The 20,802-nt window shown below is 32.0% G+C and overlaps 1 protein-coding gene across 4 annotated transcripts in view; it reads left to right on the forward strand.

The window, feature by feature from the left end:
* Positions 1 to 20,802, forward strand: part of LOC145276729 (UDP-N-acetylhexosamine pyrophosphorylase-like) — a 91,712-nt gene that overhangs the window by 49,668 nt on the left and 21,242 nt on the right. For all 4 annotated transcript variants that reach the window (XM_080127945.1, XM_080127948.1, XM_080127946.1 and 1 more), the window contains exons 3-7: positions 485 to 677; positions 5,809 to 5,984; positions 7,855 to 8,027; positions 13,206 to 13,399; positions 18,858 to 18,998. In XM_080127945.1, the coding sequence (XP_079984071.1) occupies positions 485 to 677; positions 5,809 to 5,984; positions 7,855 to 8,027; positions 13,206 to 13,399; positions 18,858 to 18,998 (877 nt within the window). The remainder of the gene's footprint in view (positions 1 to 484; positions 678 to 5,808; positions 5,985 to 7,854; positions 8,028 to 13,205; positions 13,400 to 18,857; positions 18,999 to 20,802) is intronic.

Raw genomic sequence — 20,802 nt, forward strand, 5'->3', positions numbered from 1 at the left:
CTGAACTATGTTTTTATATATAATTGAAAAATATTGCCTCTATTTATTAGTTTAGTTACTTTTCTCTGTAAATTCAATTTTTATTACATGTATTATTTGCATTGTTCAGGCTATTGCTCTCATCTTGGGTTGTTATTCTTATGTTTCAGCCGATGTAACCTTTGACATTTTTCAGGTGAATCTTGACAATTGCGTTTTTTGATAAAGGGTGAAAATATGTTTTTGTTCTTTTTTCCAACGAACCATAGTTGTTAAAATTCAAAATGTTTCATGTGTTTATGAAACATTAATATTTTATACTTTCTTTTACAAGATTTAAATTAATTTCCACAATTTAAAATGTCTTGGATTTTATATTTTAATTCTATCATTGTTTCTTGCTTTAAAACGAATCTTTGATTTAATGATTCCCAACAATCATTTTTTTGCTCTACAAACCATTAAATGTTTTTTTAATCCCAACTTTCTTTTTTTCTTTGTTTAGGTTTAGAAAAGATTGGTGAAAATCAAGTGGCTGTGCTGTTACTGGCCGGAGGACAAGGGACACGTCTGGGTGTGGATTACCCCAAAGGCATGTACAGCGTCGGCCTTGCTTCAAATAAGACTCTCTACCAATTACAAGCAGAACGTATTGTTAAAGTTCAACAATTGGCCAACAAGAAATGTTCAGTTGTTTGGTGAGAAAGCAGATTTAAATTTTCAAAAACCACAAATGATAAATATCGATTGTGTCAAAAGGCATTTTCTTTTTTTTTCTTTTTGCAAATGTTTTGTAGGCGAAAATTAAAATAACTGGAAAATGTAAGAAAATATAGTTGTGTGATAATATGGACCCCCCCCACACACACACACACAAAAAAAAAAAAACATGGTAGGAAGTGATTTCAGAAAAAGGAAAAATTATAACAAAAAGAGGAAATAAGTTGATCAGCAGAACAAAAGTATGAGAACTGAGATTAGTAGAAAGACAATTGGAGGATGGGGGGGAATGGTTCACTAAGGAACACAAAGGCCATTTGAAATAGGATTGTTAATCAAGAAGTTGCTGTGACTTAAACAAAGGACCAGACATAAAGGTCAGTATATTTAGAGTTAGTTAACAGACAATTCTAAGAATAGAAGTGAAATTTTTCAACTGTTGACAAAGGTTAAAGTTAAAGGCAGGTTAACTACTAGAGAGAGAGTGAATGTGTAATTAGTATCCACTCTTTTCTCTTCTCTTCACACTCAAGAGAATAAGTATGTAACCAGTTCCCTGCTCCCCTGCATTTGTCGTGTAATTAGAATATGATATTAGGGATATTTCTTCCTCTTCTGCCACCCACTCACCTCCTCCAAAATAATGTTAAGAAGTAAATAAAAAAAACGAAAAATTTTAACAAAAAGAGGAAATAGTTGATGGCAGAACAAAGGTAAAGGAAATGGGGTTGGTGGAAAGACAATGCGGAGCAAGTAGTTCACAAAGGCAACTAAAATAGGATTGTTAATCAACATGTAGTAGTAACTGTGACAAAATACCGTGCAGACATTTATTTTAAAAGGAATATTATTATACTAGCAGGATCTGTGGAAATTCTACAGCAGCATTTTTCATGTGTAATGTATTGCTGCTGGGCATTCTGTTGACGTTCGGCTTGAATGGAGACCTCCACAATATTATTGTAGCCCTTTTGTTAAAACTGTAAAAGTATTTATCTAAGTAATCTAATTAATGTAGTGTCAGAATATATCTGCTTATCATGGCTTATAGACGTCGGTGACATATTTCCATTGCATGGATGCCCGGCGCTAACAGAAACCTCACAATATCATCATACCATCTTTAGACAGAGCAGATACTACCCTTGGAACCTAGCCAGAAAACGAAGAATGTATAGTTTAGTTTCACATACAGCCCAAAAGCAACATTATTATTTTTATTTTTTTAATTTTTTTTTAAATATTTTTTTACATTGCGTCTTTGGTGATTGGGAAATCCTATTTATTAAAAAGTAGGATAGGTGATAACATACTACAAACATTAAATTAGTGTATCTATATATAATAATTTAATGTTCATAGTATGTTATCACCTTCTATTTCCCTTTTTAATAAACAGGATCTCCTGATGAAATAATGTATAATTTGGAAACCGTAACACATGTACGTATATTAAAAGTACTATGGTATTGATATATAGATTGTTATTATTAGCAGTAAATTATACAGATTGATGCAGAAAGTATCTTGCTAGTTTACATAAATTTGTTCATGTAAAAATTCATCTCTCTCTCCACATTAGCTATACATATATTGGAATATGAATCTGTTGTGAGGCCTGAGGACATGTGTTGCATGGACAGAAATGATATGAGAATGATACAAAGAATGTGTAATGCGAGTCTTAAAAACAGGCTTAGATCTGATGACATCAGAAGATTAAATCTGGACAGTATAGTGAAATATGTGAAAAACAGGAGACTTTGTTAGTTTAGTCACATTGAAAGTATGGATGAGAGTTCTGTTAGATGTAGAACAGTCGAGGTAGCAGGAGATGGCTAAGGACTACATGGGAGGAAATGATAAGAATGTATTTTTTTGTAACTAATCTGTACTTTCACCTAACAAATTACATAGTAAAACTTATCGTAAAACTATAATGCATGCATATCAGGTATTTGACTCCAGCAAAGAAAATGTTTTATTTTAAAACATAAATAACTTTCACCATTTCCGATTTGATTAGTTATGAAAATAAGAATTAAATCTACAATTGAAAAGTAGGTGCCTGAGGCATTCGCTGATTCAGAATATGTTTTGTACGAATGGCAATAAGCGTCACAAAATACCTATAAAAGTAATCAAAGTGAAAGAGAAAAAGAAGTAGATTCATTCTCTCTGGGAACCTCCATAGATTTTGTGAATGATTAAAGGAAGTGAATGTTAATATATGGTTGTATATTCTAAAAAAGTAAATTAGAAATCAGAACCATACGATATGTATAAGAATAAACTTGTTTGTTAATTTATGTGAAATCGCCACTGCGAATGGTTAGTATTTTTCATGTTCGAAAAAACGAACTCCTAATCTGAACATCGACTGTTTTGAGTTTTTTTGTAATATGATAGAAATTTTTTAGCGAAGTGGCTGAGGTCGTTCTAATGAATAGAAAATGACAAGTTAATTTTTATTGCAATATGATGGAAAAATTGTAAAAGATAATTGGCAAAAATGAAGTTATGTCCATGTTTGTTTTTGTTTGACTTCAAAAGAAGCATAGTATTTTGTTTTTTGTTGCAATATTACAAAAAGACAATCAACTTACATCTGTGTTTTGTCTTAAATGTATGAAAATAAAATAACAAATCGCAATATGACAAAAATGTTTGGATTGAAATGAATAAGGATGGACACCATCTTGGAAGTAATTCTAAAACTGTTGGAAAATTCATTCTGTTAAACAATGGAACAAATTTGAACAACCAATGAACTTGATGGAAGTAAAGAAAACCGAAACTCAAGTATGTGTCAATTAATGAATGAGTATTAGATGACTGCTAATAAAACTAAACGATAAAATGAAATAATCACGGGCGCGTATAAGAATTGAACCTTATGAAATATTTGGTAACTGTGTGAACTGGGAAAGGAGGAGGACACAACAATGAGTAAGCAAGTATTTTGCTATCAATTGTATAAAGATGACTTGTTTGGGAGAGAACTTCTGCTCGAAATTATTGTAGGAATTTAGTACATTGTATTAAATTGAATGGAAAACATGCATCAGGTATTGGCAGTTAGCATGGCCATTTTGAAATAATGTGTGGGGCCTGGTGTTTCTTTTCCTATGTCTTTTTATAGACAAGAATAACTATCTTTTTTATTACATAGAGAGATATATACTAGCAGACTGGCCGGCATTGCCAGTTATAAAATACACTTAAATATATTTTAATTTATACAGATTTCATATTTACTATTGCCAAGCCAATTCTTTATTGATTATTATATTGTACCCAATATACCACCCGGTGTGGCCCAGTTGTAAAATATGGTTAAATTTATTTCAATTTGTGCAGATTTCATATTTATTATTATAGAACTAATTCTCTATTGATTATCATATTGTACCTAATATATTATAGTAATTTCAAAAGTAAAACAAATCAAAAAAATAAATAAAAATATGACTTGGGTGCCATCAGCTAGAATCGAAACCAAAACACATGGCTCTTCAGCCTTATTTGTTTCATTTTTAGCCACATCCATACACATATAAAAAGTTGTTGTTTATCCTATAAATGTATATTTGCACATGCATAGAAAAGCACTTTTAAGTCGACGTATGCCTGACAAGTTAAAAAAAAATTTAATTTTGATTCCTTAACAAGTATTTTTACCGGCTAAAGGCCAAATCAAATTTGTTCCACAGATCCAAATCCCCTATATATTAAGTTTCAAGCGTGTAGACCAAAAATTGAAAGAGGAGTTTGGTGGTCTTCACACAGACAGACAAGGTCATTTTTATATATATACTAATATATATACTAGCAGGCTGTAAGCCCGGTCATAAATTACACAAATATGATATTTAATTTATGCAAATTTTGTATGTATTATTATTAGAGCCAATCCTCTACTCATTGTTATATTGTACCAAATATAGTAAAGAAGCGGAAAAAATCTGACACGTGTGCATGTGAGTATTATGTTTTTTCTAAATAATTCACTTCTTGAAAGTAAAAAAAAAAAAAAAAATACTCGAGCTGAGATTGAAACCAATAGTGGAATAGTTAGAAAACAGATAAAAATCCAGTCACCCCCCCCTCTCCCTCACATACCAATTTTTCAATTTTGACCTCTTAGCAGCCCTTTTTTCTGGATGAAAACCGATTAAAAAGTTTTCCACATGTCTGAATACCATATATACCAAATTTTAAGTCTGTAGATCAAAAATTTGTTGAGTATATAGGTTGAGATGTGTCCTCACACTCCTGCATTCTCACCTTGATAGATAGATAGAGGTTTGTGTGTGTAACGCAAAACAAAAATAAGTCCATCAAATTTCAAATAGAATATGGATAAATAAAGACAGTTTTTTATGATCTTTCTGTGAGAATATAACTCTCTCTCTCATGTGCATAAGCTGTTCTTGCTAGAATGTGCCGTATGGATTTTATATTAGTTAAGAAGCCAATTTAATATCTCTTACCAGGTCTTTATTTAACCCCTATTGCTCTAAAATCCACTCTTATCATTTCCTCTCCTATTTTCCCTGGTCATCCCCTGTCAAGTGATGCTATCTCAACTGTTCTACATTTATTAACTTGGGATCATTCATATATTCTTTTAATATGACCATACCAACAAAGCTGCCTGTTTTGAAGGCATCTCCCTATACTGTTCAGATATAATCTTTTACTGAGGTCATCAAGAATCCCATTACACATCCATCATATGATTTATCACCATCAACGCATGTACTCAACCCTTTACTTCCATATATCATTACAGTGTACACATCTCTGATAGACTCTTACCCTGGTCAACAATGATAACACTCTGCTGGTTAGTCATGACGGAATTTTTCTACTAAATCTTGCAATCACAATAGCTCCAGCTCCTCCCTGTGCTCCAACGATAAAGATAACAAAACCTCAGTAGCTTTGTCATCCGAATATAATTTCTCCATATTTGAGTTCTCGTCCGTCTCTGTTGCTAATGATGAAATATGCTGTTCATTTTATTTTTATTTTTCTTCACTTTCCATTCTTGATATTTATTTGACAAAAAAAAATACTGACATTGTCCTTTCATTCTTTTGACAGGTACATAATGACTAGCGATCATACAAAACAACGGACGGAGAAATATTTTGAAGAGAACAATTATTTTGGTTTAGACAAAGAAAATGTTGTGATATTTGAACAGTTTTTATTACCTAGCCTCACATTTGATGGAAAGATCATTAAATCAGCAAAGGATAAAATTGCTTTATCACCAGGTGATTATTATTTAAAAAATATTTTCTTTTTTCTTTTTTTTTAAACAGTACTGAATATGACATTGAAACTATGCAGGAATCAATTCACCGTTATGAAATATGGAATACTTGATTTGTTGTATGATTTTTTAAACTTTATAGTATGGTTTTTTACAAGTTTATTATATGGTTTTTTAAAGTGTACTATATGGTTTTTTAAAGTGTACTATATGGTTTTTTAAAAGTGTACTATATGGTTTTTTAAAAGTGTACTATATGGTTTTTCAAAAGTGTACTATATGGTTTTTCAAAAGTGTACTATATGGTTTTTCAAAAGTGTACTATATGGTTTTTCAAAAGTGTACTATATGGTTTTTCAAAAGTGTACTATATGGTTTTTCAAAAGTGTACTATATGGTTTTTCAAAAGTGTACTATATGGTTTTTCAAAAGTGTACTATATGGTTTTTCAAAAGTGTACTATATGGTTTTTCAAAAGTGTACTATATGGTTTTTCAAAAGTTTATTATATGGGTTTTTTTTTTTTAAGTTTATCATGGGATTTTCTAAAAGTTTGTCATGAGGTTTCGCTAAAAGTTTATCATAAAATTTTCTGTAATTTTATTATAGAGTTCTCTACAACAACTGATTACTACTGACTGTTGGGTGTTTATACAGATAATATAAAAAAAACAGGTGAAAATCGTATTCAAAATAAAAACTGTTTAATATACTTATGTGTCAGGTAAAAATAATTATTCTCACCAAAAATTACAAAAAAAAAAATTGAGTTGGAATTAAAGTAAAAATCAATTTTTATGCAGTTTTATATCTTATTAAATAATTTTGAAAAGTTGTCTGAAAATAGGGGAGATAATTCAGTCCATCATTTCAAATCTTTCTCTTAAACTGGATGAACTATGGAAAATTCAATAAAATTGAATTTTACTTTTAATTAAACTTCTCAATAATTCTTCCACATTTTTGTTGAGGATACTTATACACAGTTTTTATTTGGAATATAATTTTCATCTGTGTCTTTATCTGTATAAGCACCGACTTTTCTCTAAAAATGAATTAAAAAGGGGAAAAAGAAACTAGATTTTCTGTGGGCAGAAATGAATGTTACTAATAAATGTAGGAATTCTGTGTATGATGTCTATATCTAAATATGAAATGTGATAATATCGAAGTGTTAAAAAACAAAAATTAATTTCGAATGACAGCATTACGAATATGCATGTGTAACGTAATAGGTATTGGTTAATGTTTTAATCTTTAGTCTTGCAGCAAACATATCTTCATAGCTCAGGCATTAATATTAAAAGAAAAAGTAAATGGTAAGCTAAACGTTTTAGTGTGCTTCTTAATTTGCATTTTGTGTGCTTCTTAAGAAACAGTCAACAGAGCGATTTTTTTTTTTTTTTTTTTTTTTTTTTTTTTTTTTTTTTTAATAAATATGTTGTTTTAAGCAAAAATAATATTACATACTTAATTGTCATGCCAAAAATAGTCCAGAAATTACGAAAAAATCGAGTAGAAATTTATTTCTAGTTAAAAGTAAATTTTACAGAAAATTGGGCAAAAGCACATTTTTCTTAGATGTAGGCAGTAGTAGGCTACACTCGGGAACCTAACTCCAAAAGGAATATTTTAGATTACTTACGTCATGGCATCAATATTTGTTGTCTATAGCGATAGACATTTTTTTTTATTAAAAACACAATAGCAGTTGTTATACTTGATGAATTTTCATAATTTTTGGATATATTACTATTGTCGACATGACAATTAAGTACTTAATATTGTTTTTGCTTAAAACGATATATTTAAAAACATCAATTTGGCGACTATAGCTTAACGCGCACATGATTTTGTGTGATTCCTTTTAGATGGAAATGGTGGCTTGTATCGTGCCTTGAAAGACCGACACATTTTGGAAGATATGAGCAGGAGAAATCTCAAATATATTCATGTCTACTGTGTGGACAATATCTTGGTTAAGATGGCTGACCCTGTCTTCATTGGTTATTGCTTGAGTAAAGGAGCCGATTGTGGAGCAAAGGTAAAAAGAAATACATGCATAATTCCTTCTAGATTTTCCTTTATTCATCTTAGTTTATTAATGAATCCTTGCTTATCAAGACCCAAAAGTCATTAAAGGATGTGTATCTATAAAACAAATTAATCTTTAAATCTGTGATCATGTTAATAACTATAAGCATAAAATCTATTTCCAAAATCACTGGATTCGACATTATATGACCTAAAATGGGTTGATATGACATGCTTTTTTGTTAGAATCAGTGTTATTTTTTACACATATATATATATATATATATATTATTTTAAAAAAATGATTTCGTTTGAGAATCTTAAGTAGGACGACCCCTGGTATGAATGTGGTATTATGGTGACTGAGAACTCTAACTAGGATTAGCTTAGTCAACAAAGGTACAGTGACAAGTATAACCATAGACCCTCCCCCATCTCCATTTTTTTATTGGTCTTGTACCTAATTTTTTTTTGTAAAACTCTTGTTTTTCAAAATCTATACTCCTATAAAAAAATTTTGTGTGTGTGTTGATATTCATATTAAAACCCTTTTTTCTATTTATTTAAAAAGAAAATACAACTTTATTATATATGGGTTGTGGAATTGCATTCATCTGCAAAAAATCTAGCTAATTTGCATATTCTTTTAAACATTCATTTTAATTCCTTATTAGTTTTTCGGCTTTCTTATGGGATGATCATCTGTAGTTAATTATTACGTGTAATTATATTCATACAGATATTCTACATGATTTATATTTGCATAAAAAGGTTATAGTAAACACAAGCTTCTTTCTATATATATCTTTATATATGCATATATACATATTTGTTTTAAAAAATTTGCCTACCAAACTCCTGTTATTTTTTGGTCTACAGACATGAAACTTAATATATGGGGTATCTGGACCCATGCAAAACTTTATATTTGGGTTTTAGTTGGGGAAAATCAGTGCAAAAGTGTGATAATTAAAAAAATGGAATTTGCCAGGTGAAAGTCGAATGACAGCATTACGAATATGCATGTGTAACGTAATAGGTATTGGTTAATGTTTTAATCTTTAGTCTTGCAGCAAACATATCTTCATAGCTCAGGCATTAATATTAAAAGAAAAAGTAAATGGTAAGCTAAACGTTTTAGTTTCGATTCTCGGTGGTGATGCAAGAGTCATTTTTTTTAACTTTTTAAATGGAGTCCAATATAATATAATAATATATACAAAATCTGCATTAATCAAAATATTATATTTAAGCATATTTTACGACTGGCCAATGCTGAGTGGCCTGCTAGTAAAGTATATGAATCAAAGTATAGTGTCTGTTCTGTCTTCAGTCGATGAAGGAAAGGTTCTTTTAGACTGAGGCAATTTTTATTTTTGTCCCAATCTAGTCTGTCACCGTATGAGGAGCTGAATTTTTTCCATATTGTTGTGGCGATGTAAGTTTTGAATCTCTTGTTGCCAATGTTGTGGCCTTACAAGCCAGTAATAATCAAGGCAAACTCAGTGGTATAGTTAACAAAAAGTGTATTGACAAGAGTATGTTACACATTTAGATGTAACATTATTTATATATATGGCACAATCACGTTGACACACCAGTTCTCGTCAGATAACCAAAGTTAAGCAACGATGAGCCTGGCTAGTACCAGAGGGGTGACCAACAGTAGGCAGCTTGGGTGAAGAGGCGTTAAAATAAAGAAAAAAGTGGTAGTAGGCAGGCAGGCTCGAACCCGTAACGTGAAGGAGAAAAAATGTAACGTCTTAGCCGATGTCTCCATCGCACAACCTGAAGTGAAGAGCATTAAAATTAAACGTAGTCAATCCAACGGTGACGATGACTTGCTAAATATGTTAATAATTAAAAAAAAAATGTTTTGGTAGGTGAGCATGAGAATTGAACCCGTACCCTTGAGTTGGAAATTAATGTGTGAAATAAAAACCGGGCGACATTACCCATTAGGCCACCGCGACATACAACATACACAGGTTTGAATTTATTTATTGAACTGTAAAATAGGTGTGCACAATAAAACTCTGCTGCTTCCATTTGACCTAATTAAGAAGGGTAAATAGAAGTCTCGCAGCGTTTGGGTTTGTTTACCGAAATTTGACTGTTTTTTTTCCCCAACAGATGTTGGGGAGGGGGAAAGCAGCTCCCAATGATCCAGATTGAATAGCAACTGTCTGATATACAAGATTGATCAAAGCTGATTGCTTCTAGACGTTTTTCCCGGTGCAATGCCGCGAACACGTCCATTTGAGTTTAGTTTCACTTTATTTATACTAAAAAGTCCAATCAACACGCACGAAGCCAAAATAGCAATAATTTTGTAAAAATCGACGTAAATAAATCTATATGCTACGCGCTTTCCTAATTCCTAGATATTATTATATAGGACCTATATAAAGTTTTAAGCGATAGTAACGAACCCGGGACCGTGTGCGAGAAAAGCCTTTGCCAGACATACACGAAATGGTCACACACATTTTGCCTTTTATATATATAGACTAGCGGGAGTACCCGGTACCCGGCATTGCCCGGGTGTTTGGAGGTGTGTTGAGCACAAAAAAAAAAGAAAGTGATAGTAGACAGGCAGGCTCGAACCCATGACTCCCATTTCCCGGGTGTTTTAAAAAAAAAATTTTTTAAGTGTTAGTAGGCAGGCTCAAACCCACGATGAACATGTGACGCGAAGGCGGAAAAGAAGGTGAAAGAAAACGTGATATCTTACCGCTACGCTAACACGACATAGGAAGTGAACAGCGTTCAAATTTAACGATATCAATCAAAAGTTGACTTGCTAAGTGAATGAGTTCGTGCAGGTGCAGAAATGTTGGTGGAAAGCCAGTTCAGCTCTCCGCTGATTTGTTATGGAAACGAAGCTCCCCTGAAAAGGGGAACTCTCAAATGAATAGAAATTGTCTGATATTAAGGGTTTTCCCCACAGTGATAAAAGCTGATTGTTTTCTAGACGTCCCGGCACGAAAGGCTGCTGACGCCTTTGCATTGGTGACTTTCGCTTTATTTATACGAAAAAGCTGAACACGCAACAGAACAAAATAGCATTAATTTTGTAAAAGTCACTCAAATAAGATATAGATGATCTCCGGTCGCAAATCATAGATATTACAATCTAGGGAGTATATAAAAAGTTCTAAAATATAGTAACCCTCCTCACAAAAAAAGCCTTTGCTGGACATACAAAAACGCGCACGGCCGTTTTGTCCTTTATTTATATAGACTAGCTTGAGTGCTCGACATTGCCCGGGTGTTTGAAGGTGTGTGGTGAGCAAAAAAAAAAAGAAGTGGTAGTAGGCAGGCAGGCTTAAACCCATGAATGTGGAAAGAGGTTTTTAAAAAAAATTGTCATAGCACGGGGAGGGAATCAAAACAACATTAGGCAGCCAGGGTGAAGAGAGGTGTTAAAAAAAAAAAGTGGTAGTAGGCAGGCAGGCTTGAACTCTTGACACGAAAATGGAAAAGAAAGTGAAAGAAAATCTGACGTCTTAGCCGATGTCTCCATGACGCAACCAGAAATCAAAAGTGTTGAAATTAACCAAAATCAAACGGTGATGATGACTTGCATGATGACTTGCATGATGATGATGTCAGCGAAAAAAATCGACCCCTCCTTGTGCAAAACGGCCAAGTTTAGGGTGAAGGAATTAATGTTTTTTGGCCAATTTTTCAATATTTGTCATCTGAGTCATCGAGTTTCAAAATGATACCGATCTTTTCAAGTTTTTGCGAGACATACAAACATACATACATACATACATACATACATTTAAACAGACAGATGAAATTTATCTTCTATATAAAAGGTTAAAGCGGTGCACACATTTTTTTATGTCCAACCAAGTCTTTTTTTCTCCGGTGGGGGAGCGGAGGGGAGGGGGGACTATGTCTTAGAACTTTTTATATACCCCCTAGATCATAATATCTACGATTTGCGAACGGACATTGTGTCTAGATTTATTTTGATCGACTTTTATAAAATTCACGCTATTCTCTTCTGTCCCATGTTTGTTCAGCATTTTTATATAAAATAAAGTGAAACTAATCGAAGCGAATTCCTGCCAGGGACGTCCAGAAAGCAGTCAGCGATCAATGCAGTGAAAACCTGTCATATCAGACAATTGCTATTCATTTGGGCACTCCCCTTTTTATGGGAAGCTGGTTTTCCCCCAACACCTTGGGGAAACAAAATAAAACCAAAAGAACTGACTCACAGCCAAGTTAAGTGCGGGATTTAATTCCCTTATGACATGATGTTTGTGTGAACTCCTTCACTTAACTTTTTAATCGTTTAATTTCAACCATTTCCCCCTCTCTGCCCTCTTAGCGTTGTGGTAAGATGTCAGACTTTGTTTTTTTCACCTTCACCTCAAGGTTTCGGGTTCAAGCCTACCTGCCTACCAAAACTTTATTTTATCTTTTGCATCTCCAAACGTCGGGCACTCCCGCTAGTATTATAGATATAGATAAATTTTTATTTACAGAAATTAATACTGAAAAGTAAAATATGTATTTTTTAATATAATAAATGGAAAAGAAAATAATCATGACATAGCAGCAAAGATTGTAGCCGATTAAGTAAGGAAACTCAATGTAGTAACACCATTTACTTCCAAATAGTTTCAATATCGAAAGTCGCTTGAATGAGTAAATACACAAGGTAACCCAATTCATTCTTTCAAAGATTTTTCTTTTTTTTTCAGTTTATTAATTCATACATCTATAAATTACAGAAATTTTTTTTTAATATGTTTATTTTCAGAAAATTGTTTTTGATAAATACGTTTATTTAAAGAAAATTATTTTTTTAATAAATGTTTATTAATAGAAAATATTTACAAAAATAATTAATATTGAAAGTAAAATATATTTTTTTTACTGTAATAAATTAAAATAAATAAATGGAAAAGAAAATGAATGTAATACAGAGTTTCAAAACCTGAACTTACTTGGATTAGTAAATATGCAATGTCACCAAATTCTTTATTCCAAAGATTCTTTTTTTCTTTTTTCTTTTTATTTTTTTTCTTTCATAAAAGATGGACAGATTTTCTTTGACGACAGAATTATTTCTAAGTTTTTTATTGGATTTAATTTTTAGACAAGAATGAAATTTTTTTTTAATTTGTTTTTCTTTCTGTTCATTCTACATTCATTGTCGCAACAGGTCGTGGAAAAAGCCTTCCCAACAGAACCTGTCGGTGTTTTATGTAAAGTTGGCAACTACTACCAAGTTGTCGAGTACAGTGAGATCACGTTAGCGACAGCTGAGAAACGAAACGATGACGGTCGACTCATGTTAAGCTCTGGAAATATTTGCAATCATTTTTTCACTCTGGAATTTCTCCAAAATATCTCAAAGTAAGTTTGCTTTTTAATTCATTTATTTTTCTTGTTTGTTTTTTGTTTTTTATGTATTTTTGCTTTTTTTATTTATTGTGGTTTTATCTGTTTATTTTTTGTTTTTATTTAGTTTTTTGTGTATTTATTGTTTTTTTAATTAAAAAAAAAATTTATTTTTATTTCTTAAAATTAAAAAAAATTTTTTACTATTTTTATTTAATTTTTAATTAAAAACTTTTTTTAAATGTTGAAATCGAGTTTTATTAGCCGAAGATTGCCAGATATTGAGAGTAGATATTAACTATAATTTTAAATTAAATTCTATGTTTTTTGTAAACTGAGTATTAATCCTTGATTATTAGCATTACTAATGCATATAGAGTAAATTATGAAAATATATATGGCAATTAAACTACACAGAATTATCCATGTTTTATCCTTGAAGATTCATCAAGCTATATCCTTATGAGGATCAACTCTCACAAGAATAAAACCTGGAAAATTCTGCAAAGCTTAATTGCCATATTTTCATAACTTACTACCTAGCTCTACTCTCATATTGAACACTGTCGAAGTAAATACTGAAAATAGATACATAAAAATTTTATATAGATATATGAAATAATATATATATATGAAATTTATTGCTGCGATTCCAGAATGAATTTACATATTGTTTCCGCTGAAGATGAGGAGAGATTCAACCAGCTTCGTCAGAATTCATAGATGGACTGTTTTTTTTTTTTCACCACTGATGAAATAAATATATATATATAATATAAAGCTGAATGTCTGTGTGTCTGGTTACGAATAGGCTCCTATATGGTTGACTATTTTAAAAAACTGATTACATATAATGATAGAAGATGTATCGAGACACAGGAATAGGTATGTTTGATCTGGCAGAACGGTGGTTCATTAAAATTGTGGGGTCTCCGTTCGCGCCTGGTCCACAAAGTATGGAAATAAAAAATTTTAAAATTAAGAGAACGTTTACAAGTGTTTTTGATATAGATGTACATAAGAATACTTTGATAAGTATGTTTTAATATGATGATATAATAAAATTGTGGGGTCTGCGTTCGCGCCTGGCCTCCATAGGCACAAACTTTAATAAAGACTTTTCATATCTATCTATGTAAGTATGCTTTGATAATTATGTTTCAGTTTGAAGAAATATGGTATAATAAAATTATGAGGTGTTCGTTCGCGCCTGACCTCCATAGAATGGAAATATGTCACAAAGTTTAACAAGGCTTTTTAATATAGATCCACAGAATATTGTGATAAGTTTTTCAGTGTGAACAGGTATGGTATAATAAATTATGGGGTTTATCTATTTTATTTTTAGTTTCATCATATTTTGCTTTGGTTTTGATACCCCTAAATTCGAAGCTATCTCTTTACAACCCTTTCTTTTCATAACCCATCATACTTTCATAAATCAGAGTCCATTTTCTGTAGGCTGTTTTTGAATCCAGTCAACGACGGGTACTTTTGCTAGTATATGTATATTGTTGCAATATTTTTGATTCATAATGGGGGTAAACTAAACCTTGCACATATCTTTTTTGTGTCAACACAACAAGGATCTTTTCCTCTTTGGCTGCAAAATTATGAAGTCTGGAACCTGTACAGAACAGCTGTCCACTGAGAATTCGTCATCTCCAGGACGTGTACAGAATAACTACCAATTGGAAACTCTTCTGAAACTAAACATGGCTTACAACACAAGAGATTATGGGCCCAGCAGGAGACTTTACTTCGATAAATCAGAATCAAAATTCGAATTATGGCAAGTGAAATTTTTAGGATATTTATGAATCCAAAAGTTATACAAAGTAATTCAAGCACAATCTGAAAACAGAAACAACCTTAACTTTATTGAAAAGAACACAACTGTCTTTACAGAATTAATACAGTGCTTAGATGATAGAAATCTATCACTGGTAATGCAAGAAGCCCTGGATGATGGCTGCAAAGCATTTAACATATTAAGAGAGCATTATTTATCAAAGAAAACTCAAAATGATCTCTTTATATACTGAACTGACATCTCTAAAACGTATGGAAGCCGAGACGATTACAGATTATGTTATAAGGGCCGAAACAATAGTAAATTCATTAAAAATGCCTGGCGAAGTTATTAGTGACAGTGTTAATCTCTATGGTCCTTAAAGGGTTGCCGAGTGATTTTAAGCCATTTACCGCCATGATAACTCAAAAAGAAAAACCCATGACTTTTAGTCAATTCAAGGTGGCACTCGGGAGTTACAAGGAAACTGAGAAAGTGATCACAGAAAAAAACGAATCTACAAATATCATTAAATTAAAAAATGCCCACTTAAGAACACTAAAATTAAATTATAACTTTACCTCTAAGAAAATCGCAACTTTTCCAAAAACAACTTTTCTCTTAAGAAAAGTATGAAAATTATTTGCTTTAATTGTGAGCGACCTAATCACAAGAATTTCCAATGTAGATACAAAAATTTCAAAGGGAACTCTATTAAAAATGTTTAGAGCTCCGTTAGTGAACATACCTTTTTATTTTCAAGTACGTTTGACACTTTAACGAACAGTAAGAACTTTCTTGTTGATTGTGGTGCAACAACACATTTAATTACGAAGGAATCGGATTTTATCAATTTTGATCCTAACTTTAACCATCAGAGTCACTTTGACGGCAGTCGAGTAAACAATATCGTTTTGAAGAGAGATGCTAAAATCTCACTAAGGAACAATAAAGGTGAACTTTGTTTCTGTATTCTGGAAAACTCTGTTCTAATCCCGAAATTTAAACAAAATATATTTTTTGTACAAGCCGCTATTAAACAAGGTGCAAATATAAGCTTTAGCTCCAATAAATCAAAACCGGTGTACCCAAATGGAACTGTATTCAACATTAAAGAAAATGGAAATCTATATTATTTAAATAGCGTAGTCCTATCAAAAACTGCCTGCCATGATTTACAGACATGGCATAAAATTCTTGGGCACTGCAATATTCTAGATATCAAAACGTTGCCAAATGTGGTTGATGGAATGAAAATAAAAACTTCAAAAAATCTTGACAAACTGCAATGTTTGTCATTTTTTTTCACTGTATACAAAGTATCAAAACAAGATACCAGACAATAAGGCCACGAAAATCCTACCACTGGTACATTGTGACTTGAACAGCCCTGTAGAACCAATGGGTAGAGAAAACTTCAGGTATACATTAAATTTTGTAGACGATTATTCCGGTTTAATAATGGTCTATTTCTTAAAGAACAAATCTGATACCTTCCTAGAAATTAAAAAATATTTATCTGACATGGCCCCAATGGTGCAGTAAAGTGTATTTGCTCATACAATGGTACAGAATTCACTAATAAAGATTTCAAACTTTTATTAATTAACCATCGTATCAAACATGAAAAATCAGCCCCTAATTCACCTTACCAAAATGGAACTGCAGAAAGATCATGGCGAACACTTTTTGAAATGGCAAGATGTCTACTCATTGAATCAAAGCTCCCAAAAACCTCTGGACGTACACATATATGGTTGCTGCATATATACACAACCGGTGCTTTAACAAAAGACTATCTAAAGCGCCATACAAAGCTTTCTACAGTAGAAAACCAAATTTAGCAGAATGCATGTATTTGGTTCAACTTGCTTTGTATTTATAGATAAAGAGCAAATTAAATATTTAAGCTGGTAGCAGTATATTCCTTAGGTACGATAAAAACAGCCCAACCTATTTAGTATTTTTTCCAGACAAAAATAAAATAAAAAGAATCCGATGTGTAAAATTCTATGACCTGTTTAATTTCAAAAGCAAAAATCCATTATATAAAGAAGATGAATTAATATTTCCTCAAATTCATAAACAAATGACAACAATGAAGTCACCGTTAACAGGGGCCAGAATATTAATGATAGTGATGATGCTGATGTTAAAGTCGAACGTTACCTCAAAAGAAGTAGTCAACAATTTGAAAGATTATCAGATCGACTATTGCTATTCCATGGATAATACGCCAAAATGAAGCAATTAATTCAGAATATTTTCAGCAATGGAAAGTAGCAATGAAAAACGAAATGGATGCTTTAACAGAAAATAATACCTATTTGGTAGTACCTCTCCTGGAGGATAAACATGTCATTTCTACAAGATAAGTGGGGGCACCCAATGTTGCTAGAGTGTTTGGAGGTGTGTGTTGAACACACAAAAAAAGTGTTAGCAGGCAGGTAGGCTCAAACCAGTGATGCGTAGGCGAAAAGGAAGTGAAAGAAAACGTGACATTTTACCGTTACGCGATGAAGCCATAGTAAGTGGAAAACATTCAAATTTAAAGATGCTCAGTGAATGCATAAATGAAGCCTAGTTTAGCTTTCCGCTGTTTCATTTATTTTTTTCCCTCCAATGTTGGGAAAAACCAGTTCCCCCCAAGAAGGAGGAGCTCTCCAAATGAATAGCAATTGTTTGATATGAAGGGTTTGTCCCCACATCGATCAAGGTTAATTGCTTTTCTGGAGGTGCTGGCTGAGAAGGGGGGCGAATGACACTTGCTTTTGATTCAGTTTTGCTTTTATACGAAAAAGCCGAACGAACACGTGACAGAACAAAATAGCATGAATTTTTTAAGTCGCTCAGATAGAAGATATAGATGATCTCCGTTCACAAATTGTAGATAATACAATCTGGGGAGTATATAAAAAAGTTCTAAAGAATAGTACCCCCCCCCCCGAGAAACCTGGTGAAAAAAGCTGTTGCTAGACATACAAAAACGGGCGCGGTCGTTTTGTTTTTTTACGTAGATGGGTTTTTTTTATATATTACATAGATGATTTTTTTTATATATTACATAGATGGGTTTTTTTTTATATATTACATAGATGGGTTTTTTTTATATATTACATAGATGGGTTTTTTTTATATATTACATAGATGGGTTTTTTTTTATATATTACATAGATGGGTTTTTTTTTTATGGAATGAAAATAAAAATTATAGATAGATGGGTTTTTTATATATATCATAGATGGTTTTTTTTATATATTTGATGGAATGAAAATAAAATTTTTTTTTTTTTTTGATGGAATGAAAATAAAAATTTTACATAGATGGGTTTTTTATATATTATATAGATGGGGTTTTTTATATATTATATAGATGGGTTTTTTTATATATTATATAGATGGGTGTTTTTATATATTATATAGATGGGTGTTTTTATATATTGCATAGATGGGTGTTTTTATATATTGCATAGATGGGTGTTTTTATATATTGCATAGATGGGTTTTTACAATAAGACAAAGCTAGATTTGTTGCTAAAGGATACTCTCAGGTATAGAATATTTTTCTACATTTTCACCGACCACAAACCGAACAACTATCAGAATTTTATTGTTGAATTATTTTGAACTAAAATCAAATTTTTACTAAATTATTTTTCGTTCTTTTTTGTTTTTAATGTAGAAAACATGAACATGAGCTGAAACACCACGTGGCGAAGAAGAAAATTCCTTGCATTGACACTAAAGGAAATAAAATTTCTCCAACGGAACCAAATGGTATTAAAATGGAAAAATTTGTCTTTGACGTTTTCAGGTTTTGCAAGTAAGTTCACCAAAAAACCAAAAGATTGTAACAATTTCAAAATGTGGTAATTAACGAAAATTTCTTTTTTATCTTAATGAAACAAAATACAAAAGTTTTTTGATAATTATCTGAAAAAGTTGAGTCTTACAAGAAAGAGAGATGCTCATCAGCTGTGACCTGTCAATTTTGCAAGACAGCACAAAATACCTCCCCTCCTCCGTCATTAGAATTTGTTGTCCAATGAAAACGCCATTAAATCAAAACTTCATGCAAAATGTCTTCAAATCTCCATGAAAACAATATTAAAAAAAAAGTAACAGCGAAATGGAATTGACACACATGTAGTTTTCATGGAAATTTGAAACCTTTTTGCATGACGGTATTTGATGGTGCATGGTTTTTATTTTATAACTAGCAGGACCCGTTAACCGGCGTTGAGAAAAATATGATCTACTTCCTTTGTGGATGTTGAGATTGTGATCGTGGTACTCCTTGGAAATAACATAACATTTTAATCTCACACGTAGATGTGTATGTAATGTCTTTCTAAAATTACATAAGATAGTGGGTAATAGGCTAGACATAATAAATGCGCATGCACCATGTGCAAACCTAGTGTAATTTGATCCAGAGGGGAAAAACTGTGCATCTTTTATTATATACTAGCAGGGGTAACCAGTGTTGCCTGGATGTCTAGAGGTGTATGCTGAGCACAAAAAAAAATAAGTGATAGTAGGCAGGCAGGCTCGAACCCGTGTTGCAAAGGCGGAAAAGAAAATGAAAGAAAACCTGACATCTTACCGCCATGCTATGACGTGACAGGAAGTTAAAAGCGTTCAAATTTAGCGATGACAATCAAAAAGTTGACTTGCAGAAATGAGTTCATGCAGGTGCAGAAATGAACGTCGGACTTAAGTTAAGAATCACGCACTTAACTCTGGCTGTAAACCAGTTTCTGCCGTATCTGTTTTCCCACGATGTTGGGGAAACCAGCTCCTCTAAAAGGGGAGCTCTGGCAGCATCCAAATGAATAGCAATTGTCTGATATGAAGGGTTTCTCCCACATTGATCAAAGCTGATTGCCTTCAAGATGTGCCGGCCCAGAAGGCCAGGCAATCGACTTTGCTCCAATTAGTTTTGCTTTATTTATACGAGAAAGACAAACAAACACTGGAACCCAGGGATTTTTTTAAAACTCACTAAAAATTAAGGTAGAGACAACGTCCGTTCTCAAATCGGAGATATTACAATCTAAGAATTATAAGACTATTTCTTCAAAATAGTAACCTTGTCACGAACCCCCACCAAAAAAAGCCTTTCGTGAACATACACAGACGCCCATTTTGCCTTTTATATTATAGATGGGGACAATTCTCTGACAATAGTTTTTGTTTAATGCTTAAATTTGTTCAAGTGTCTTTGGAATTCCTCTAGAAAAACGTGTTAGTTTTTCTCAGTTTAAAAACTGACATTATATCGCAGTATGATATAACTCTGAACTGCAATTTTATTTATTAACTAGCAAGGGCACCCGGCATTGCCTAGTTGTAAAATACGCTTCAATGTAATATTTTAATTTATATTTCTTATAGAGTATCGATCATTTCATATTATATTGTACTTAATATATAGTCATGATGTCCAAAGTAAAAATAAAATATGATTTGCTTGAATCAAAACTAAAATTAATAATGGAGATTGTTTGAAAAAGAAAGAAAAGGGAAGAACAGAAAAAAAAAAGAAAAAGGTAAAAAATAGAAAAGGAGATAGAGGAAAGAGCAGTAAAAAAAAGTAAGTAATATGGAGATACATATAAAAATAT

Source organism: Euprymna scolopes, chromosome 5 (genome assembly GCF_053919585.1).
Source record: "Euprymna scolopes isolate OS-2025 chromosome 5, ASM5391958v1, whole genome shotgun sequence".
Classification (NCBI taxonomy): Eukaryota; Metazoa; Mollusca; class Cephalopoda; order Sepiida; family Sepiolidae; genus Euprymna; species Euprymna scolopes.